The sequence below is a fragment of the Esox lucius genome, chromosome 20 (genome assembly GCF_011004845.1).
Source record: "Esox lucius isolate fEsoLuc1 chromosome 20, fEsoLuc1.pri, whole genome shotgun sequence".
Taxonomy (NCBI): domain Eukaryota; kingdom Metazoa; phylum Chordata; class Actinopteri; order Esociformes; family Esocidae; genus Esox; species Esox lucius.
Window position 1 is genome coordinate 37,526,309 of NC_047588.1, and position 25,094 is coordinate 37,551,402.

At 45.1% G+C, this 25,094-nt stretch overlaps 1 protein-coding gene across 10 annotated transcripts; it reads right to left on the reverse strand.

Annotated features, from left to right (window-relative positions):
* Window positions 1–80: 80 nt before the first annotated feature.
* pde9a (phosphodiesterase 9A) lies at window positions 81–25,048 on the reverse strand. Of its 10 annotated transcripts, none has more exons than XM_034288930.1 (20): window positions 24,948–25,048; window positions 23,659–23,811; window positions 18,474–18,544; window positions 18,172–18,249; window positions 17,218–17,261; window positions 12,450–12,504; window positions 12,152–12,222; window positions 8,124–8,208; window positions 6,882–6,942; window positions 6,253–6,381; window positions 4,207–4,293; window positions 4,003–4,107; window positions 2,847–2,929; window positions 2,593–2,749; window positions 2,231–2,344; window positions 1,877–1,981; window positions 1,586–1,714; window positions 1,240–1,351; window positions 632–690; window positions 81–345 (listed from the first exon to the last, which is right to left on the reverse strand). In XM_034288930.1, exons 2-20 carry the CDS (start codon window positions 23,719–23,721, stop codon window positions 271–273), a joined length of 1,683 nt encoding a protein of 560 aa, XP_034144821.1. In that variant the 5' UTR covers window positions 23,722–23,811; window positions 24,948–25,048; the 3' UTR covers window positions 81–270. The 10 variants fall into 10 exon arrangements, 9 of the variants coding, with proteins under 9 accessions (XP_034144821.1, XP_034144823.1, XP_034144822.1 ...); XM_034288932.1 differs by lacking the exon at window positions 24,948–25,048 and adding an exon at window positions 24,799–24,891; XM_034288931.1 differs by lacking the exon at window positions 24,948–25,048 and adding an exon at window positions 24,037–24,169.
* Window positions 25,049–25,094: the final 46 nt, after the last annotated feature.

Sequence of the window (25,094 nt, forward strand, 5' to 3'; positions counted from 1 at the left end):
AAGGTCATATCCATCCGGTGTCTTAGTCCCATATCTTCAGAGCTGCCGACAAGAATAAAAACGCTCCGCAGGAGAAGGGATCATTAAAGTAAACATTTTATTTTTTTGTAGGAAAGCAAAAGTGCCTAGAAATCTGTACATTCTGTATAAAACAAAAACATTTTCCCTTCAAACAAAACACCTTGCGAGAGGAACTCAGTGAAGTAGTCTGACTGTACAAATTGACATTCCCTGATAAAAAAAAAACGCTGGATTGTCCAATCCGACAAGTCAGTCGGTCAGAGTGGCTTTGTCTCCGTAATCCTCATACTGACTGTGAACCTTCACTACCAGAGGAGGGTTGAGCTGAAACAGAGGAAGACAATTCACTCAAACCCACTGTCACATTGTTCACTCAGAGCCATTATTTACGGTATTGGTACAGGACTTGAACACTTCAAATTGTAGTGGTGGATGTCTGTTTTATGGTGCGCCTGATACCGTTGGAGAAAGAGATCCAGCAGTGCGGTACTAATTGAAAGGAGGCCGTGATGTATGCCACACCAGGGCTGCAGTATATGTGTTGTTGTTCTACTGTATTATTCATTTTCACAGTACACAGGCTGTGTAGGGTCATTTTAAAACCACCTACCTCTTGAGCTCTCATTTCCCGTTTCCTGTAGTCAAATTCTGGCTTTTCTTTCTCTGCACCTAAAGAAGAGACATTCACAGCAGAGCTGAAGTCATTGCTACACACCTAAAGGAGACATTTAGGCTTCTAAGTGACTCTGTGTTAAAGTCACTATCTCACAGTTCATCTGCGTCATTTTGGCCAGGAGGTTGAGTCGTGGTCGCGGCATACCGCACCTATGCCTGGGGCCTTGCATGTGGTGATAATTGGCTAAGCACCATCTAGGGTTGTTGCCGGACAAGGTTGTCGACACCTGTCATCTAGTGACTCCTTGTTGTGGGTCGGATGCCTGCAAGCTCAATTGCGGTGGTTGGCCGGTGAATTAGTTATCCAAGTGCTTAGCTGCTGAGGAATACTTTCTGGATGATTGAGCAGCATGAGAACTTGGGCAAAATGTTCTTTGGAGGACGCACGTCTCAATCTTCAACTCTCCCGAGCCTGCCAGCAGTTGCTCTGATGAGGCGAGGCCCAATGCACATATTGGGCTTTTTTGGAATTGGGAGAAGAAAAAAATAACATGCAAACTTGTCCTCCTTAAATGAATTAAATGAACACCTACAAATGCTCACACAAATAACTCTTGACCTCTGTCATAGCGTCGTCAATCTGTTTGAGCTCCTCGTATCTGTCTCTTGACTCCCTCAGTGGCTGGACCATCACCTCCTCGATCTGCGGGAACAGCTGAGACACAGAGGCTTCTTTTAGACAGGCAGCCTAAATCTGATCTCTTTTTTTTCTCACCTAGTTAGTGTTTTTCGCCAGACACGTCAGATGTTTTCGTATCCAGTCTTTTTCAGAGCTGATCTGATTGGTCGAAATAACAGAATTTGTCTGCCAGAAAAGGGAATCAAGGGTCTAGGGTCTATCATAAAACGGTTGCATCAATCCCCCGTCTTTATCGATTGCACTGCTCACCTTCATTACGGTCTCAAACATGGGGATGAGGACGAACTTGATGAAGCCTATCTGGGCGGTGGGCTTGGTGACCTTTTCTCTGTCCATGAACGGGGCGACAGGCAGACCCTCCGCTTTTTCCCTGTCACTCTGAGGACGGGATGGAGAACAGAGCACGCTGTCAGTGCAATCCATCAATTTGAATACTTAACTGTTGGGACACAATCGATTTTTCACACACAGACACGGGACTGACATAAGCCAGAGTAGTCTGTCCTGTCTGAAGCCGTGGATGCGGTATGGGCTTCCTACCTGCGTGAAGTATTCCTCCAAAAGGCAGTCCACCCAGGGCTCAGCCACCTCCATCGGTCGCACCTCGTTTGAGACGTCACAACACTTTATCAGCATCGTCTTTAGCTGGGGGTTAAAGGTCACACAGGGCAGAGATCAATATAGGGGAGGAGTCTACCGATGACCCAGACCGATGGCAGCACCAAGGACAAACACACACACACACACAGGGCTTTTTAATATAGTATTCCTTCATTGGGCAGTAGGTCAAATATACTGCACCAATGATAATGCACCAATTAGAAGGTGGTGTTTTATATAGGCGGAGTCATATTCTAGGGTTGGGCAAACTACCATAGTAGAGTGGGTCCTTACACAAGTGACGTGCTCTTCATCTGTGAAGTCAAAGCTGTCCACTTTATGTCTGAAGGAGTCCAGTATCTCCCCATGCCGAGCCATATCAGTGGCCAGGATCAGTGTGATGATTCCCTGAGACAGGAAGTGGACCAGTTAGACCAGGGGACCATGTTAGATTAGGCTCAGAGTCGGAACATTCCGGGAAACATTCAATGAATTCAGATTTCCCCCAAATCCCAGTCAGAGAATTCCAGGAATCAGGAGGGAACAAGCGGGGGAGTCCGGTATTCTCTGACCTGGTTATCTGGAAAAGCAACGTTTCACCCCCCCCCCCCAAGGATTCCACAAAACACCAATCAGACGACGGTCCCATCCACAACCTGGCGTATGTGTTGGAAGGACTCCGGGTCGAAGGTGGAGAGGATGTTGCAGTCGGGCTGGGACAGGATCTGGAAGGCCACGGCACAGTGGTGGTTTTCCAGCGGGGAGATGTCATTGTAGCGCACCGCCAGGTCCGTCCGCGCGTTAATCTGGTACCTGAGACAGAAGAAAACATGGTTTCGGGTTGTCCCGTTTTGTCCGATACGAAACCCTGGGTGACCCGACAAAGACGGAATGAGGAAGGGCTTCTCACGTGTTGTTGTATCCAGGGTGATCCAGGTCGTGGCACACTGCGGCTGTCATCAGAACCAGGATGTCCACCTGGTTAAAGGTCTCCTGAAAGACGTCAGGTCTCATTGTGAGTGTGACAACAGATGGGCCACCTGTGTGCACGCGTGTGTAGAATGCAAAATTGCACAGTTTGTACCGTGTTTGTGCGTTTGTGTGTCCGTGTTATACTAGCGGCGAGCAAAAACCCCAAGGATACAAGAACGAATCCCCCTTTTTGGGGACATTTTGCTGTCTTTTTTTCTAGCTTCGGGGTTAGGTTAAGAGTGAAGGCTACACATGTGGTTAGTGGAAGAATGTAAGTTTAGAGTTAAGCTGAATTGTTTGGGATTAGGTAAAAGGCCTGAATGTGTGTTTAATTAATGGCACGCTCTAATTCAGAGTCAGCCAATGCATATTAATAAGTTTTTCATACTGCTCCTCTGTGGGATTCAAACCCAACAATCCTGGCGTTGAAATAGCCACTCTCTACCGAGCTGCACCGGTTGTAACAATGATTATGAACAGGAACCATGTTTGGTTGAAGCCTGTGCGTGTGTGCGTGCGTGCGTGTGAGAGCAGTCTCATTAGCACTTCGTTAACATGGCAGACTAATACGTGCCCATTATAGCCTTTGATAAATAATAAGCTGCTTGAGCGGTTCTCCATGGCAACACGGGTCGAGAGGACGCCTAACAGAGCTTCTCCAAGGGACTTGAATCTCCCATTGGCACACATCTGTCAGCTTGTTTTCCTCTCCCTCATCCCCGCTCTTCATGAAGAAATCATTACTCATCCCGCCCTACCTCATCCCTCCAGTGTTTGTGCTGCACTTCAAGAAAGCCGAGTTATGACAGTAATGTTGCTGTCATCTCGCTGATATTATTGTCTTATTACTGTATCCTTAGTGTAGTATTACTTTGGTATTACAGAGGTATTTTGGTAGAGTTAATGTCGTTTTAAGGTGGCATAACCGTGGTATTAATGTATCAGTGTGATATTAGAGTTATTATTCTATTATTATTGTAGTATTACTGTGGTATTCATGTAGTATCAGTATGATATTACTGAGTTATTATACTATTGTTATTGCAGTGTTAGTGTAGTATTACTGTGCTAATCGTGTACTTGGGTGTTAATACCTGTAGGCCACAGAGGCAAATCATGCTGTACATCATCTGGGTGACACAAAAGCAGTGACGGAAGTTATGGAAGGGATTCATCCTGTAGTTGTCATGGATACAAAGCTGCAGGAGGTTGAAGACACGAGACAGTCAGACGGAAAGAACCAACCGGACGCTAGTGACCTTCGAACACGTGGTGCGTTACATAACACTCCGTCTTACCAGCCACCTCTTCAGTGTGACGGGGTTCATGTTGAAGTCCCTGACCAGGTCCAGGTCGTGGTACATGTGCTCCAGGCAGCTCAGCATCTGTCACATGAATCAAGGCGGAGCGGTGAGATGGTGTGAGCATGAATCAATGATGAACGGTGAGATGGTGTGAGCATGAATCAAGGCGGAGCGGTGAGATGGTGTGAGCATGAATCAATGATGAACGGTGAGATGGTGTGAGCATGAATCAAGGCGGAGCGGTAAGATGGTGTGAGCATGAATCAAGGCGGAGCGGTGAGATGGTGTGAGCATGAATCAATGATGAACGGTGAGATGGTGTGAGCATGAATCAAGGCGGAGCGGTGAGATGGTGTGAGCATGAATCAATGATGAACGGTGAGATGGTGTGAGCATGAATCAAGGCGGAGCGGTGAGATGGTGTGAGCACGAATCAAGGCGGAGCGGTGAGATGGTGTGAGCACGAATCAAGGCGGAGCGGTGAGATGGTGTGAGCATGAATCAAGGCGGAGCGGTGGGATGGTGTGAGCATGAATCAAGGCGGAGCGGTGGGATGGTGTGAGCACGAATCAAGGCGGAGCGGTGAGATGGTGTGAGCATGAATCAAGGCGGAGCGGTGAGATGGTGTGAGCATGAATCAAGGCGGAGCGGTGGGATGGTGTGAGCATGAATCAAGGCGGAGCGGTGGGATGGTGTGAGCACGAATCAAGGCGGAGCGGTGAGATGGTGTGAGCATGAATCAAGGCGGAGCGGTGAGATGGTGTGAGCATGAATCAAGGCGGAGCGGTGGGATGGTGTGAGCATGAATCAAGGCGGAGCGGTGGGATGGTGTGAGCATGAATCAAGGCGGAGCGGTGAGATGGTGTGAGCATGAATCAAGGCGGAGCGGTGGGATGGTGTGAGCATGAATCAAGGCGGAGCGGTGAGATGGTGTGAGCACGAATCAATGATGAACGGTGAGATGGTGTGAGCATGAATCAAGGCGGAGCGGTGAGATGGTGTGAGCATGAATCAAGGCGGAGCGGTGGGATGGTGTGAGCATGAATCAAGGCGGAGCGGTGGGATGGTGTGAGCACGAATCAAGGCGGAGCGGTGAGATGGTGTGAGCATGAATCAAGGCGGAGCGGTGGGATGGTGTGAGCATGAATCAAGGCGGAGCGGTGAGATGGTGTGAGCACGAATCAAGGCGGAGCGGTGAGATGGTGTGAGCACGAATCAAGGCGGAGCGGTGAGATGGTGTGAGCATGAATCAAGGCGGAGCGGTGAGATGGTGTGAGCACGAATCAAGGCGGAGCGGTGAGATGGTGTGAGCATGAATCAAGGCGGAGCGGTGAGATGGTGTGAGCACGAATCAAGGCGGAGCGGTGAGATGGTGTGAGCATGAATCAAGGCGGAGCGGTGAGATGGTGTGAGCACGAATCAAGGCAGAGCGGTGAGATGGTGTGAGCATGAATCAAGGCGGAGCGGTGAGATGGTGTGAGCACGAATCAAGGCGGAGCGGTGAGATGGTGTGAGCATGAATCAAGGCGGAGCGGTGGGATGGTGTGAGCACGAATCAAGGCGGAGCGGTGAGATGGTGTGAACATGAATCAAGGCGGAGCGGTGAGATGGTGTGAACGAGACTGTTCTAGGTTGACCATCTATAGGAAGGTCACGTTCTGTGGAATTGGTGTTATAACAGTGTTGGACACTTTCAGTGTCAATTTCTCAAGAGCCACTGCACATCCCAATGTAGGGTTCTGTAAATTCCTTTACATTAAGATATACAATACACAGTATTTTCAAGGCAAATGCGTTAAGTCATGGCGGTGGCAGGTAAGATCATGACAGCCACAACCCTAATTTTTCACGCCCCCTGGAAACAACACACGCGTTTACATTTAAAACACCCAGGTGCTAGGTCAAACAACTGCTTAAAACAACTAATGGTTAAACTAACCAGTTTCTTGGTAATCCAAACATCCCACAATGTCAGGTTAATCACACAACCCAACGGCCTGGCTCCAAGTTAGCCCGGCATGTGTTCTGACCACTATTTACCAGTGCTGGGTTGCCAGATTCTTTCGCTGTGATGGGCCGACCCCCTCTCCTCACCTCATTGGGCTCCCACTGCCATACATTGAAGGTGGGTTTTCTGAGAGCTTCCATTGTCTCCTGAGACAGATGATACTACACACACACACACACAGATGCACACACACACACACACACACAGATGCACGCAGAGAGTGCGCACAAGAGAGACGGACAGCAGCCGGGGGAGAGGGAAGAAAAAAAGAGAGGGTTTTGCGTGAGGTCAGCTTCTTACCTCGCTGGATTCCCACAGCCAGGGGTCAGAGGATGGGCTTTCTGAGGGCGTCTGTGGTCTGCTGGGAGTGCGTGCACTTCAGGCGACAGAGCTCCTAGTTAGCCCTGTCTGTTTCCGCTGGCTGTGGGCTAACCTCTACAAACACACACACACACCTGGGCCCACCAGACCACAGATTTCAACTGTTCCCCCTGTAGTTCTGTAGATGAGGCAGCCTGCCACTGGGGGCAATAGGACTACGCTTACCTGTGAAATCTAGCTAGGGTGAACACTGGCACAGCTGAGATGGCGCACAACCGACTCATTGACGAAACACACTGACAGTGAAGTGGGATCTGGAGTTGGCATATCGCTGCCTTACCTTGGGGTAAGAGGGAACGTCTCTGCGTAGTGTCAGCATCTTGTTGTCATCCAGGAAATGACTATGGTACAAAGCGAGCAGTAACCAATCAATAAAGTGCGATCATAAAATAGACAGACACACACACACACACACACACACGTTAGGATGATATGAAAGATGAAGATTAGCTGACATATGACCATATCATGAGGCTTATATAACGTAGGGGCATTCTGCTAAACTACACCTTTCTGATCCTGTGTTTCTGTGCCATAGATTAGGGCTACAGAACTCTGGTCCAGGACGGCTGCAGACACATTTTGTTTTTAACCAACCTGGAAGAGCATAATCTATTGTTTTTGCTTGAAACATTTCCAGGTGAATCAATTAAAATACTCAACGACAACTGAGTGAAAGTCAAAACACAGAGTTTACCATGAAAGACCCCGCCAGGTCTGAATCAATCAACATTGCAGTCAAGTATATCAACTCTTTCTAAATACTCATTACATTCCTGGTCCTGTCCTTGGTATGCAGGCGCCCAGGCAGTCACTGTTAGCCCAGACAATCACTGACACAAAACTGACGGCTGTGGAATCTCTCTGAAGCTCTTGTTCTCCCAAACAAACCGAAGGCCACTAGACAGTCGTCACCCGATGTTAATGAAGACCAGCCACACACACACACACACACACACACACACATACTACAGTATAACGATGTGACATGACTGTAACAGCCCCAATTATCATTTCTAATAAATGTCTCTGTCTCTAACTACACATTAGCATTTACATTGAATGTGTATCGTGCACCATTGATGTGTAATGTCCATTGATGTGTAATGTCCATTGATGTGCAATGTCCATTGATGTGTAATGTCCATTGATGTGTAATGTCCATTAATGTGTAATGTCCATTGATGTGCAATGTCCATTGATGTGTAATGTCCATTGATGTGCAATGTCCATTGATGTGTAATGTCCATTGATGTGTAATGTCCATTAATGTGTAATGTCCATTGATGTGCAATGTCCACTGATGTGTAATGTCCATTGATGTGTAATGTCTATTGATGTCCAATGTCCATTGATGTGCAATGTCCATTGGAAGTGCCTAACTTCAGGAGTTCAAAATTGACTGTAACATGATTATAACTAACGGAAATAACGTTCTGATTCACATTGGACATCGTTGTTTGGCTCGAAGGCAAAGCCAGAGGTCAAGTTTAAAGTATGATCTAATAACCACATGACTAACCTGTTGTTCCTGGAGGCCATCTCCTCCCGGAGTTTCTTGATGTCACTGCGGCATTTCTCTATCTCCACCACCTTCATTCCCTCCACTGCAAAGAAATGGGGGGACGGGGGGGACACCGACAGTCAGGTGACATCGGCCTGAGGCAGTCTGTTACCCCCGGAACAGACAAAACTCACGACACCCCGAGCCTGTTGCAGTACGAGCACTCGACGATGTAATGCTTATAGACTGATTCCATTTCCCATCAGCCACCACAGGGATGCGGATGTAACATGTGAGTAGGGTACAGAACAAACTGTGATGGAACAGCTGAAGGCCATGGTGTTGTCTGATGTGGTAAGTTTAAAAACAACACAGTAAACCTGATGTTCAACTGAACCATATCAAGTCATCTTTATCTATTCTCTTTTATAGCCATTTGTTTTTCTTTTTACAATCTGATTGCAGAGATTTAACATGTCAAATCAAAGCTCAGAGAGACGCCTGTGAGCACGCGGTGGGACAGTATGAACTGACTTCCTGGAACACAGCATGGACACGGGTGTTAAAGGAAGTAGTAGTTCGTGAACTACAAGATTACAGAAAGCAATCACAGCCTTGATATGGTAATCTTTGTTATTGTAGTGTCTAGTTGAGACAACCTTGATGCCAAGGCTACAGTTGGCATTGTATAAGTCTACGATAAAGCATATCTTCCACCTAGCTCATTGTTTTCGTATGGGATTTCTGTGTGTTCGATGTCCTGGTGAATAATAAGAGGTCAGAGACTTGAATTGGAGATCATACTAGCCTGAGTATTTACGTACTTAATCTATAGTCTTGACACCAATGAAATAGCAGGTAAATAGGAAATGTATGGTACTTCATATCTGCTATTTACGTTGCACAACAGGGGCCAAACATCAAATTAAAGATACATTTTGGGTGTGTAGCTAATTTTGCAAGACCATTTAAACATGTAAAGACATGAATTCAAGCAGAACCAAATTGCATAGTAAAATGTCTCAAGACACGAACACCTTTCAAATGGTCACATTTAGACATGCACATGTATTAATGTCCGTTTCCCGGCTCACACTCTTGGAGCTGCAATTTCTATTAACATTTCCCAGCCTGCCAAGTTAATGAGTGACGAGTAAACCTGTTGAAAAATATGCCACTCAAAAAACGGGTATACTGCATGCTTTACTGCGCACTTTCAGTGAGGCTTCGAGTGCCTCAGAAAGAGGCCTTCACTCTGCAGTCCAACTCATCCCAAACCATCTCCAATAGGTTGAGGTCGGGTGACTGTGGAGGCCAGGTCATCTGATGCAGCACCATCACTCTCATCCTTGGTTAAATAACAGTTTGCACAGCGTGGAGGTGTGTTTAGTGTTATTGTCCTGTTGACGAACAATTGATAGTACCCCTATGCTTTGAATTCTAAATAAATCACAGTGTCATCTGCAAAGCACCACCACGCCATTATACCTCCTCCTCCATGCTTGACGGTGGGAACCGCACATGTGGAGATCATCCATTCATCCACTCTGTGTCTCACAAAGAAATGGCGGTTGGAACCAAAAATCTCAAATTTGAACTGATCAGACCAAAGGACAGATTTTGACAAGTCAAATGTAAATTGCTTGTGTTTCTTTGGCCCAAGCAAGTCTCCTTCACATATTTGTGTCCTTCAGTAGTGTTTTTTTTGCAGTTCAGGAATGTTTTGTGGAGCACACAAACAAGTTCAAGGTGTTGACTTGGCCTCCAAATTCCCCAGATCTCAATCCAATCGAGCATCTGTGGGATGTGCTGGACGAACAGGTCCGATCCATGGAGGCCCCACCTCGCAAGTTACAAGACTTAAAGGATCTGCTGCTAACGTCTTGGTGCCAGATACCACAGCACACCTTCAGAGGTCTAGTGGAGTCCATGCCTCGACGGGTCAGGGCTGTTTTGGTGGCAAAAGTGGGACCTACACAATATGTATTTGTGTGTATGCATATAATATTTATATGTCCATAGAATCAGCTGCATTAAAAGATAGACACTTTTGCTTAGAGTATTGATATATTATCAATTGACTGGACAGTGCTCTCCAAATCTCCAAAGGCAATTTTTAAGGCTGAAGTTTTATTAATAGTGAGCTTATTATTCATCTAATCTTTAACCTGAGACATGAAGGTTGCTACCTAAGGGCAGCCATGATGGATTTATTGACTATGTATGAATACGATGTATATGTATACACTCACCTAAAGGATTATTAGGAACACCATACTAATACTGTGTTTGACCCCCTTTCGCCTTCAGAACTGCCTTAATTCCACGTGGCATTGATTCAACAAGGTGCTGAAAGCATTCTTTAGAAATGTTGGCCCATATTGATAGGATAGCATCTTGCAGTTGATGGAGATTTGTGGGATGCACATCCAGGGCACGAAGCTCCCGTGGGGGCCATTTCAGTACAGTGAACTCATTGTCATGTTCAAGAAACCAATTTGAAATTATTCGAGATTTGTGACATGGTGCATTATCCTGCTGGAAGTAGCCATCAGAGGATGGGTACATGGTGGTCATAAAGGGATGGACATGGTCAGAATTTCCACCACCGTGGCATTTAAACGATGCCCAATTGGCACTTAGGGGCCTAAAGTGTGCCAAGAAAACCTCCCCCACACCATTACACCACCACCACCAGCCTGCACAGTGGTAACAAGGCATGATGGATCCATGTTCTCATTCTGTTTATGCCAAATTCTGACTCTACCATCTGAATGTCTCAACAGAAATCGAGACTCATCAGACCAGGCAACATTCTTCCAGTCTTCAACTGTCCAATTTTGGTGAGCTTGTGCAAATTGTAGCCTCTTTTTCCTATTTGTAGTGGAGATGAGTGGTACCCGGTGGGGTCTTCTGCTGTTGTAGCCCATCCGCCTCAAGGTTGTGCATGTTGTGGCTTCACAAATGCTTTGCTGCATACCTCGGTTGTAACGAGTGGTTATTTCAGTCAAAGTTGCTCTTCTATCAGCTTGATTCAGTCGGCCCATTCTCCTCTGCCATGTGATTAGTTGATTAGATAATTGCATTAATGAGAAATTGAACAGGTGTTCCTAATAATAGTTTAGGTGAGTGTATATACACACATATATACATAACACTGGTTTTAACTGAAATGCAAAAACTGCTGAATCTTATAAAGTATAGAAACTCATACATCCTGTGGTATGAAGTCCCTGTATCGGAAATCTCAGTTAATTTATTGTAATTTTATAATATTGTATACAACAATATCATAATTATTCTAGTTTATTATTCTATATAGTGCTGCTGTTGACATCCTGGTCCACTCTTGAACTGATATGGTTTCTTTGTTATGCTTCTATCCCAAGATGAGAAGCCCATGTACACTTTCAAAGGTCTTCTCCTGACTGTTCGGAATGAACGCTCCTGACTGTTCGGAATGAACGCTCCTGACTGTTCGGAATGAACGCTCCTGACTGTTTGAAATTAACGCTCCTGACTGTTTGGAATGAACGCTCCTGACTGTTTGGAATGAACGCTCCTGACTGTTTGGAATGAACGCTCCTGACTGTTTGGAATGAACGCTCCTGACTGTTCGGAATGAACGCTCCTGACGGAATGAATGATTGCTCATGCAGAAGTAAACATAAAATCGGTCATAAACAAGCATTCATTTTCAGATACATTAAACACCTCATCACCTTGCCTCCCACATGTCTTGAAATTTTTATCTCAAATTTTTTACCAGCAGAGGTCAAAATAAGTGGACCTGTTCCAGCAGTGGGCTTCGTCAGCAATGGGAAAGCATTGTCCACCCACTCATACCATGTACAAATGACATCACATTGTTTTACTATGTTCTGCATTTCAGTGCATCTGTTCTGCCGTCCCTTTACCGCCCCCCCCCCGGGGAAGCTAACAGACAAAACACTGTAATTTCAGTAGAGGCTTTCCTCTTTAGAGATGAACAAACACACAAACAGACAAACACAGAACACACACAGGGAGACAGCAGTATGACTCACACTCTACTCTTTTCTCCAACATGGTCAAACGGTTTGTCACCTCTGTCTTCAGCTCGTTGATTTTGAACGCTCTGCAGACGAAGAGAGATACACGGGGGAAAGAAAAGTAACGTGAGGGGGAGAAATGAGACAGGAGAAGAGGGAAGTCAAAAGGGAGTAATTATCTACAAGCGGTCAACTCAACAAAACAGTCGCACAAAAAAATACTGAAACATTTATGAAATCAAGAGAGCAGAATTTTTTTCCTGAAAAAAGCAAGAGACAAAATCTCCATGAAAGCGACATCAGTGTTCCTCACCTGGAGAACTGCTCCGCCACCTGTGTCAACACGTTCTGGAAGAGTTCCTCTTTATCTGTGGGAGGGGAGAGAAGGACAGCAACCCCAATCACACAGTCTGTGCTTGTCACGACAAAACTGCACACGGGTCAGATGCAATGAACTGCCAGTCGGACGTCTTTTAATAAGATCTAAAGCCTGTTGTAACAGATTGATTGCCCCTTCTATAACTCAACACACACACCATACGTAAAGCAATAACAGCAAGAGTGTGGAACGAACACAGATGATGCCAACTTGTTATTTTAATAAAAGCACTTGTAATTTCCCTTTCCACATGCAGAAAATAACTCAGTGACAAATGCAAAGCCCTGCTCTTAGCGCTCAGCCGACTAGTGGACAAAGTTCACCTCAGGGGCCAATAAAAGTGCAGTTATGTGAACTAGTAAAACCACCGGGAATCTACTGTCCTGGTTATTGCTAGAACGCACTAAGACCTGGTTCTAAGACGGAGAACGTGAATGTGTCTGCCTCGCTACACTGTAAGAAATATCTGTCTTGTCAATTATATTGAACCTGTTTTCAGGTTAAATAAAATCTAACCATCCTTAAAAGAAGGTAAATTTTTTCTTAACAAGCTAGAATATACCGCTTGTTTTTACAAAACATGCCTAGATTTTGCGTATCGGATAGGATTGAGAAATGGAACGAACCAAACACACAAATTCTTGGTTTGAATTATGATTCCTATTCAGTGTACTGCGTTTTAATGCATTTTATTGTATCTGAAAGGTGAAAATAGGTAACTTCTGAAAAAACACAACATCGGCAGGGTCAATGGTTGTGAGAATGTAAGACAAACAGACTAACTAACTAACAGCTGTTGTTCATAGGATCTTTACGGGATATTTCCCAGCATTCCTGTATGGGTGATGACTGACAATAAGGATATTGACTGACAATGAGGTTGTTGTGTTTTTAGCCACAGTGTTTTTGTAACACAGTTAAATCAGACAGTATTACTACATTTCCCTCCATAAACTGAGATCACACAACATAACTGAATTGTCCACATTTTGAACCCTCTTCCTGTCTGTTAGCGCCCAGCATTGTGGCTGTTGTTTACATGATAATGATTACACTTCTTTATGGACAGTGTGCACATTAGGAATGTGGGTTAATGTACTGTGCCTGGGGTTGGAACAGAATTTCTTCTGGCTATCACTGTCATCCAAACGGACATGACTGAACTTGTAATTGTAGTATAATGCATCTTTGAGAAATAGCTATGACATTGCAGCTTTGGCGAGACATCTGTCACAAAAACAAATGGTTTACTTTCAGTCAGTCCCCGGGTATGACAATTGGACAGTGCCCAAACCACCTTCATTCACTGAACAATTTATTTGAAGAGAAACGTGGATGCCACCGGACGCCAAGCCTTCCAGGTACTAGAATTACATCCCTGGCTTCACTTCCCTGATTTACACTATTCAACAGAAAATAATGAGCAGTTTGATTCAGCATATAAGAACCCGACACGGATGACCAGGCATGTCTTGCAGAAGCCCAATTAGGAAGATATTGCCCTCCAATCAAACTCTAGCCCACAAAGTCCTGGTTCTACCGTTTGGTCTCTCATCCCCCTCGCCTCGTCTTTTCCAAGTGGGTGGAGGAAGGCCTGGCTCCTGTCCCCAAGAATTGTGGGGTCAGGCGATCTGTTGTACCACGAGGTCTGTGGCTGAGCATGTCACCACAGAGGGTGAAATGTTTTCACCTCTGCTCGGTCTGATTTCCGCTAGGCAACTCAGTGGAGCTCTGTACAGCCCTACACCTACTGTAATGTAGATTTAAGAATTAACTTGTTTCACTGCATCCAATACTATCCAAGCGTTTGGATGGGTGAAGTGTTGTTTAGAAAACGTGACATTTTCTTTCATACTCTGATTTGTCAGACGCAAGACAAAAGTTTTGTACAATGCCCCTCATTTCCTATCGCCACGCACATCTTCAATGATGGCAGTCTATGCTTGAGGTACTAGCCAACGATTGAGCTACCCAAGCATTCTGTTGGCAGTCTATACCTGAGGTACTAGCCAATGACTGAGCTACCCAAGCATTTTGTTGGCAGTCTATGCCTGAGGTACTAGCCAATGACTGAGCTACCCAAGCATTCTGTTGGCAGTCTATGCCCGAGGAACTAGCCAACGACTGAGCTACCCAAGCATTCTGTTGGCAGTCTATACCTGAGGTACTAGCCAACGACTGAGCTACTCCAAACATTCTGTTGGAGTCGTCCACAGCAAAGTTCCTTCCTGGTGTCTAAAGGCATCCAATAGAGGGACTCTGAGGTATTACAGCAAGGGCCTCAGGTTGTCATAGCAATTTTCCATCCATGTTATTCACATTCGATGCCAACGGGACGCTGTTAACGTTCTCGAAAGCCAAACCTGATCCAACCGGGAGCAAAGGTCGACAAGATCCAATCTGAAATTTGACCAAGACAAAATAAAGCTGGGTATCCATTAGGCCCGAGTTGATCAGAAAAACATAACTAAGGCTTATACATGCTTTTGTGCCCCATGTGACTGTCGGTTGTCATGACTGGCAGTGAGCATTAACATTTCACAGGCATTTTCGGTAGTAGCCTGGCCTAGCTAAGACATGATGTGCAGTCCACAGCTTACTATTTTCACTATGATGTCCCTATTTGAAAATATTGAGACAAAAAGGGAAGGCGAATGTCCCGAAATCACCGTATCCATCTTACTTCAGGAAGCTCTCTTTGTCTCTGTGTGAATTAATATGTTATATTACATCCTACTGCTTGAGCGTGCACACAAGTACCCCGCCTGGCATGTGCTCACACAGTGGTCTATACATTTCAATCGGGATGTCTGACAGCAAGCAAGTAATTTTCTCAACTCACCTCCAGAACAGCAGAGCTTCTAAAGGGAATGTTTTGTCACCTAACACAGAAAATCAGGCATGTTTTATATCCACTGGGATAACAAATTGCAATAGTTCAAGATAATGTGCGATAGTTAAAAAAAAATATATATATTTCATGCCTAACCACCACACCTGAGTGTGAAAAAGAAACACCTTCTGATCAAATATCACCAGTAGAGACGTCATAAAAGGCTACCTGAACACTTGCGCAAACAGCTGTCCCAAGCTTACTGATGCAGAAAACAATCAGTTGGAACGATGTTGCAATAGCCTTATGTAAGTTCTTTATAACAACAGCACATTAGTCTGACAAGGAAGAAGCAGATAGGCGAGAGAGATGAATGCTGTAACAACTTGTTCTGAACCCAATGTAATACTTAGCGAATGTGATTTATAGAGGGTGTTTATCATTTATAATTAGGGCTAGCTGTCAAGGTAAGGCACTTCTTAGGCCGTACTTATCTCACTGGTAGGCGGAGGTTATCTCTGAGGTTTTTAAATGTAAAGGACAGGTGTTGCCCTGCAAGGTACACACGCTAACTAGTGGGCGCCCCTGTGAAGCTTAGCTGGTGAAGCATGGCGCTGTAAAAGGCATGCTGTAATATGGGCACTCACTGCTGGAAATCTCTGGGTCTGCTAAGTAACGTAAAAGATAAAAGGATTAAAGTAGGACAGTGACATCTTGGGCACTTGTTCAAAGGGACTGACACTGGCAGATGGTATTGTGGGTTTTGTTTGTGTCTTATTATTACTTAGTATTATCGCATGAATATCATAACCACCCAGTGTGGTGGCCTGGACGTTTTCCTCTGCCTTTTCAAAAGTCTCTTTTTCAGTGAATGAATGTGTTTTTTTGGGGAGAAACCAGTTGTCTTACCCTCCCTCAGGGAACAGCGGTTATAGCGTCTTACCCTCCCTCAGGGAACAGCGGTTATAGCGTCTTACCCTCCCTCAGGGAACAGCGGTTATAGCGTCTTACCCTCCCTCAGGGAACAGCGGTTATAGTGTCTTACCCTCCCTCAGGGAACAGCGGTTATAGCATCTTACCCTCCCTCTGGGAAAAGCGGTTATAGAGTCTTACCATCCCTAACTGAACAGCAGTTATAGAGTCTTATCATCCCTAATTGAACAGCGGTTATAGAGTCTTACCATCCCTCTGGGAAAAGCGGTTATAGAGTCTTACCATCCCTAACTGAACAGCAGTTATAGAGTCTTATCATCCCTCTGGGAAAAGCGGTTATAGAGTCTTACCATCCCTAACTGAACAGCAGTTATAGAGTCTTATCATCCCTAATTGAACAGCGGTTATAGAGTATTACCATCCCTAATTGAACAGCGGTTATAGAGTCTTACCATCCCTAATTGAACCATGGTTATAGAGTATTACCATCCCTAATTGAACAGCGGTTATAGAGTCTTATCATCCCTAATTGAACAGCGGTTATAGAGTATTACCATCCCTAATTGAACAGCGGTTATAGAGTTTTACCATCCCTAATTGAACCATGGTTATAGCTTCTTACCATCCTGAATTGAACCATGTTGTCTTACCCTCCCTCTGGGACCATACAATAGGTTACAGATGGTATCTTTCATTTTGATCTCTTTCATTTTGACCGCTTGCAGTTTAGATTAAATGAAGCTTGCCCTTAAGACCATTCCTTCTGCTCGTAAAATAATGTCCAACCTTACCTTGTTAAAATTAAAACAATATCGAAAATAAAGTAGATCTACATACACATATCTCTTAAATTGAATGTATTTACATTATTACAAACGTGTTGCTTCGTAGTCAAAGCATGTGTGTGTGGAAAACCCATGGCCTCCTGAAACTCACCACCAAGTTGTCCTCCACTGAGTGGCACCACTTTGTATGGAGACCTTCAACACAACAGAACACAAATACATACACTCAAGTCAGTGCTGGCATTAAGAGGAGCAGAAATCAAATGCAAATCTTTCCTCTCTCTTCTTCCTCCCACTGTCTTACTCAGCATCTGAAGTGTGGTGACACGTTGGGAGCAGTGTGTGAGTGTGTGTGTGTGTGTGTGTGTGTGTGGAGTGCATAGTGGGATGTGTTGTGGTTTAATGGAGATGATGAAAAATGTAAAACACACATGCACACAAAGTTTTAAAATGACTGAAGAGCTGCCTCCGGCTGAAGTTTGTCTGATGAAGAAAATACTCCAGATAAGAGGAAGATAATGCATGTGGATGGGGAGGGAAGGCAGGGGCTGTGTGAATGTGTGTGTGTGTGTGTGTGTGTATGTGTTTGTGCTCGTATGCGTGAGTGTATTGCTGTAGGCGGTCATGTTGGGGATGAGTGGCAATAATGAGAAATACACGCGCACACACGCACACACAAATTAACGGTTATAATTACAGTTAAAGAAGACAATGAAGTGATGGCTGTGTGTGTGTGTTTGTGTGTGTGTGTGTGTGTGCAGGTTTTACTCTACTTGTACCACCAAAAACCCAAGTAAGATAGTTAAACAAAATCAATCTGACATTCTGTGGAAACGCAGCATGTCCCCATGAGGAATATGTTCAACATAGTGTTCACAGTAAACGTTACGTTTGAGTTAGATTTGGGGTTCAGAGGAGAAGTGGGAGTTAGCGTTAGGATTTAGAGTTACATTCAGGGTTAAGGTCAGACTTAAGGGTAACAGGAAGTGGAATGGTCATGCTTTCGGGGTCCCAGCCAGGTCGTCGCTGTAAATGCAAATGCTCTCAGTCAACTCGCCCGGTAAAACAGGGGTCACCGACATGGGTATTTCTGAGCGTGGCCTACCTCTCGGTGTTGTGTGGCATGTGGGGGTCGATGGACACCAGGGCTCCAGCGGAGTCCAGCAGAGACAGAACGGTGTTCCTGTCCAAAACAGACAAAGCAGGGACACTGTCTCTGAGGAGGTGTCCCTTCATGGAGGGAGCATGCTTGCCTGGCGGATTCCAAATATTAATAATTTATACCGAGCCAGAGAGGGAAGCTAGTGAAAACTATTGGGACTAGGCCACTCGTTGCAGGAAGAGCAGCCTAGCAGAGAGAGATTAAAGGATAAAAGGCCGAACTGATGAGAGAGAGGAGAGCCTTACCTTCGGAGTCCCACAGCTGTGCAAAATAACTCCTTGATATCATAAGGGCTGCAGAATTTGCTGAAGACCACCTACGGGAAGAGTGTAGCGAAGACATGCAAAAACAAATCATGATCCGGAACATGCCTGTATCATATCTAATGCACTGCAAGCCAGCCTGTTTTTACTGTATAGTTGTCCAAAAGACCACTACATTTGTGAGCAAACTGTTGGTATTTCTGTTACAACCTCAGGGCATGTTGATCGAAGAGATCAAACCAGTCCAAACAATAGATAACAGAAATATCATGACAGTTGACCTCTCCCAAGGATTTTTAAAATGTGACGTGTTTGCAGAAATATATCATCACTTTCTAATGAAATCCTTTCATCTACAAACCAGATCAGAAATGTTCTCCCGAACGTTATTGTCGCATTGACAAACCAACAATCATAAAACATCGGAAGCTTATTTTTTTGCGGGGGGGTTGGGGGGGGGGACTCTAGAGTCATAGTCAGTGGCGATTTAGAGGAGTTACTGCAATCCACAGTACATAAAAAATGATTACTCGCAGAATTAGAAGGTCAACATCAAACATGTAAAATGTATGAAATGTTGATGGTGATACTAGAACATGCCATGGTGTCGGCTTGTTCAGAACAGCACTCATTCACCATTATATTACAGCGTGAAATGGGACACCCTCAGGCACGGAAGAGGAACTTGGCCTGCTGGTGGTGACTGTATTGGAACGTCTCCAATTCCTTTCCTTTTGATTATAAATATGCAGATTCCAGTGCACCAAACTAAATATTCCCCCAGCCTGCCCACTCTCTGCTCATTCTGCCTTCCAAACAAGGTCAAGTGCTATCGCCAATAGCGACAAGCCCGTCCATCATTTTTTATGTCAGTCCAAGCTTCGCCAAGACAGATTAATTTGTATGTTCAAGCCCCTATTATGCTTTGGTTTGAGGGAAAACAAAGCTACAAAAATAAAACCAGGGAAACACAGCTAAGAAGAGAGTGCAGAGAGGGGAGAGAGGGAGAGAGGGAGAGAGGGAGAGAAGAGAGGGAGAAGAAAGGGGGGAGAGAGGGAGAGAGGGAGAGAGGGAGAGAGGGAGAGAGGGAGAAGAAAGGGGGGAGAGAGGGAGAGAGGGAGAGAGGGAGAGAGGGAGAGAGGGAGAAGAAAAGGGGGGAGAGAGGGAGAGAGGGGAGAGAGGGAGAAGAAAGGGGGGGAGAGAGGGATATTGGGAGAATAGAGGGAGAAGAAAGGGGGGAGAGAGGGAGAGAGGGAGAAGAGAGGGAGAAGAAAGGGGGGAGAGAGGGAGAGAGGGGAGAGAGGGAGAAGAAAGGGGGGAGAGAGGGATAGAGGGAGAAGAGAGGGGAGAGAGGGAGAAGAGAGGGGAGAGAGGGAGAGAGGGAGAAGAGAGGGGAGAGAGGGAGAGAGGGAGAAGAGAGGGGAGAGAGGGAGAAGAGAAGGAGAGAGGGAGAGATGGTTGAAAGGAGGGGAAAGGTGAGGGGTGAGAGATAAAGAGCACTGCAGGCACCTTTCAGAGGCAGTTGATTACAGGTGTGTGACACAGAGGGCTGTTTAGTTTACCATCAAAAGAACAGTTTTATATTTACAAAATATAAATTAAAAAAATTCCCCATTTTCCACTTCCATAGAAAATGCCATAACATTAAAGCGAAAAGCTCATGATTTTGACAATAAAACCACTTTCCCGTAGTCCAAGGTTCATGGTAGCGCATTTAGTTTGATGGAACATGCCAACTACTGTTAGCAACATTGCTAACTAGCTTCAGTGCAAGTACTGGAAGTCGATGGGAACAATTAGCATGCCTACTGTTCCTTAAGACCTCCGTTCATTTTGTTAATTCAAATTAGCATTGTCTCCTAAAACCACTACCACTTTCTTCACGCATAAAGCTCTCCGGGACCTGGGGAGGTAGATACAGGCTACTTAGGCTCTATCTCTTGTGTGACATTAAAATTCACTGTCCCTATTTAAATTCAACACTGAAAAGGGGGCGAATGGAAAAAATGAGCCCTGATCCATATGCCCCGTGGAAAGACACCCAGCAGTAGGCCCAGTGTAACAGCACGGCTGCCTTAACGTCAGAGCGGCGCCACGGGGGGGGGGGGGGGGGGGGTACACACACGGTACGGCTAATGCACAGTGACACTAAAAAGCCCTTTGGTTACGGTACAGTGAAAGTGGGTCAAAGGAAAACACTGCCTTTGTCATCTGGCATTGCTCGGGTGCCGTCTCCGTTCATCACGTGTGTGTTTGTACACACGTGCAGAGATGCTGTGTGTGTGTGTGTGTGTGTGTGCCTGAACATGTTTACAGTAGGTGCTCAGAGCACTTCTATCTGCTCCTGTGTTCAATGATGGATGGTGCTTGATAGCAGAATGTACAGGAGGCTAAAGAGCTGATAGACCATAAAAGGTGGTTTGGTAAGCATTCTATGAGGAAGCCGGTCTGTGAATACAGGTGCTGGACATTTATGGACCCTCTATGTCATCCCAGTGACAGTGGGTGGATAACCAGCTCCTCTCCAACACCTCCGCTATTTTCCCTCAGAGCCTCTTTATATGGAAGCCTGGACTGACAGGTCATCCGTGATCATTAATCTACACTCTTGTTCATCTTGCCATTACTCAAGTGTGTTCACACACAAACACGCAGAGAAAACAGTGGAACGTGTGCAGTGGACAGGCCGAAAGTCATTTCTCCGTATGAAACCTAGTTAACAAACTCACATCGGGACCTGCAGCCCACACAGTCGGTCACGCAGCAGAACGAGGAAACACACTCCTGATTATTCACTGTGGACTGGAGGAGCGGAGCATAGTGGGTTTGGTATTACAACAGTCCGAAGCTGACTGTCCACTAGAAAACCCTGATCACACGTGTAGGCGATGTCATGGCGATGTTAGCTTGGCACAGCTCATGCACAGAGGCCGAGCGAGTGGCAATGTTGCCCCTCTGGTTCAGAAACCTCTTTGAGAATGCAGCCCAACTGGTCACTGACACTAATGTCCATTTTCAGCGAATTAGTAAAGAAAAAGAATCTCTCTGATAATCAAATTAATTCAAACCACCACAGACCTTAAAACCACAATGGTAATATTCACGTCATACTGTTTGTCAAACATCAGGTGTGTTCAGGTCAGAACCAGGCCTTTGGTGTTGTTAGTGATTATCTGGCCAGACCAGGAAAGTACCAGGCTCTAGTCATGACATGCAAACCAAATGGGAAGAGAAAGAGTCTTGTAGCGTTATGAGAAAAAGTAGACAGACTGGGGAGGTTTTCAATTTGATTACCAGCACTGGTTTGGCTACCAGCAGTGGTTTGGCTACCAGCAGTGGCTTCATTACCAGCCATGGTTTGACTACCAGCAGTGGCTTCATTACCAGCAGTGGTTTGATTACCGGTAGTGACTGCCAAATCCAGTGAAAAAAAGCAGTCAGTAATGGTTTCCCATGTACAGAGCTGTGCTGGAATTATAAGATGGGATACCTCTCGTCTCAGCTATGAGTGGGATGGGTAAGGTCAGACGATAATTGAGTGTGATGGGAAGTCCTCTCCAGAAGTGTTGGAGCAGTGATAATGACTATGAGCTGGAGAGCAGGAAGGAGATAACAGAATTACAGAATGTGTGAGAGGGTTAAAGGAAAGGGGAGAAAACGTGTGTGGGTCTGGGTGTGTGAAAGATTGATGGGGAAAGGGAAAGGCAGACAGAAAAGGAAAGAGTGAAAGGAAGATACAGCGAAAGAGACATAGAATGATGGGGGGAATAACAGAGGGGAAGGGGAGGAAAAGGGACACAAACTTACCCCAGCAACAACCACCAAATGACAGCCGAACAAACTGGTCAATACCACAAATCGAGAACATAGCTCACATCATCAGAGATAAATGAGTTCACAGATGACCAGTCATTGACAGCAGGTCTAAAGCACAGCATATTCTGTGCCGACAGAAAACAAGGTCACAGAGGAACATCGACGCGCACACAGACCTCCGTTGGGAGTGACCTCCATAACAGGTGACCTACCCCGCAATAAATGCAAAGTGCTGTCCGAGTATAAAAGTCTTTATATGGCTCCTTTAGGGCCCTGGCCTCTGTCTCCTCCACTCTACTGGATGTAACGGTAGCGCAAACAAACCTACAGAACATAGACCCACCAGAATCCAGACTTTGTTTGCAGGGGTTAACTGACACGGACGACGATACAGTCGGGTTGAGATTAGGGAGTTTGTGACACTATGTGACACTATGGACACATGTAGTATGCGCCTTGAGGTTTCAGAAACACAAATATACATGTGCTAAAACTTAAAAGGGGAAAGCTGTGCATTCAAGTCCATGTTATCTAGACTCTATTTATAGCTACTGTAATGTACAGATGAATCTTTCAGAACTGCTGAGGACAGTCATAAATATTGGGGTTGTCAATCTTCATAAGCAGTTCCAGTACTTCACTGGAATAGCTTCTGGAATTGTGTAACAGCCCTGAAAGTGAACTGCACATGTTACGTCCCCTCATCTTTTCCAGGTAGAGTTTTTCCTCACACTAGTGTCACACAGGCTCTCATCACAGGATTACAGTTGTCATTCTGAAAGTACACTCTGGTTCATCAAAAGGTAGCGTCTGAAATAATGAAGAGGCAAATACATAGCAACTGGAAGCCAATCGACCAGAAAAAACTATTAAGATATTAAGATGTGGTTTGTAAAGATAAGCGCCATATAAAATGTCTCAATCGGTTATTATATAATTAATAACCCCCCCCCCCCCCCCCCCCCCCCACACACACACACAGAAAAAACGAGAGATAATGAATGAACATGGACAGGATTGAATCTTGTCAAATCAACAAAGACAGGATTTTGACTGATAAATGTTTCGTGCTCGTGCTGCATCAAAAAGTGTGAACAGTTTCATTGCCTGTCGTAAGCTATTATCATTAAAGGCTGCTTTTGACTTCATATTTTAAACATAAAACTAAAAAAACCTACATATTATTACCGATAGATAACCAACTATTGCGAGTATCCTATCGCAAGCAAAACTGTCATTAAACCTTTCTTCTTTGAATCTCTCACATATTTGTAACTCTTCCAGGTGACGAGGCCGGTGGTAGGTTGATGATAAAACTGGCTGACATAATAACAGTTGATCGCCGGTTTACCTTCTGAATTCTGCCATCCACATCCAAGTAGATTACTCTGTACGCGGACGAAGCTGAACCCATCTCTCTCCTCCCCGCGAGCCTCTTGCCCCTGCTCAGGATTCGCTCGGTCCGTGGACGAGTTCGAAAACCTCGTGAGCAGCCGGTTGGTCTCTGAATAAGCAAATTAAGTTAGCGTTTCAGCATGTCTCTCAATCTTTTTCTCTCCTCTCTGTCAACTAGCTATCTCTCATATAACCCTCTATATTTTTCCGTCGATCTCCCCCTCCCTCTAGCCTCTCAATGAGTCACACACACACATACATATTCACACACACACTGTGGGAAAATTGAAGTACGGGGATCCTAAGCTTCTTTCTCTCTCATCGCCATAGTTACCAGGGCTCCTCAAGGACGCAGGAGCGGGCGGTAATGGTTTGCTTGCAGGTTGTCCATACAGCCTCAACACCAGAGTGTGCCGGTACAAAATTTTCATTCCGCTTTACAAATTCCATTTAATACTGTACCCTAATATGTCATTTTGTCTCTATTTTATTATGGATTGTCTTTTTCTCAAGGCACCAAAAGGGAGAGGATCAACGAAAAATACGGCCAAAGCAGAAGGCAACGCTGGGAAACGAGGTGCTTCAGAATTAATGTAGTTTGCGTGGGCACCGGCGCACTACTTTCACTGACATATCAATCAAGCCTTGCAGCCTCGAATCTGCTCAGGGGTTTTGTGATGATGGGAGATGAGTCATCGAAAGTCAAAACATACTAATACTGCCAATAAACATTTTCTAATTGCATTTACAATTGTAATACTGCATGAATACAGTCGGTCATGCTCAACCTGAGAATATATTCATAGCCTTGGTAGGGAAGCATTGGCCGAAGTGGGATTTTTGTGTGTGAGTTCAGTAGGCCAATGCATTGTCCCTTTTCAATCCAGTCATAATATGTAATTTCCTTTGCTCAATGTCCTTGCATGAATAGTTAATCGTTTTGGTTTATTATTATTGTCTTGTGTGCGCGCACACTCCTTTGTGGTTAGGTAGTTGGTAGAAACTCATGAAAAAACACAAAATACATAGGAATCCTACCGCTGCAGTACTGGTTTACTGTTAATTCAATTTTCACCTAGAGCTTGACATACTGTACCTTGAAAAGCACGGACGGAGTAGAATGTTGTTGTGAAATAAACACCTTACCAACATTATGGGTTTGGTTTCCTAGGGATTTCTGGAAATAGCCTAATAATAAACAAAACATGAGTATAGTTAATTTCTATTGCCATCATAGAGACTTACTCAAATCAGCGCATTCGTGGATGTCGTGATTAGTTTTTTGTCAATGGTATTACGCCGTGCTTTGTCGTTGGGTACTTCGTGAGTAAGCGCTAGAGCGCCAGAGATTTGCCAGCATCAGAGTGGAGGACTGGAGACCACGGCCCGCCC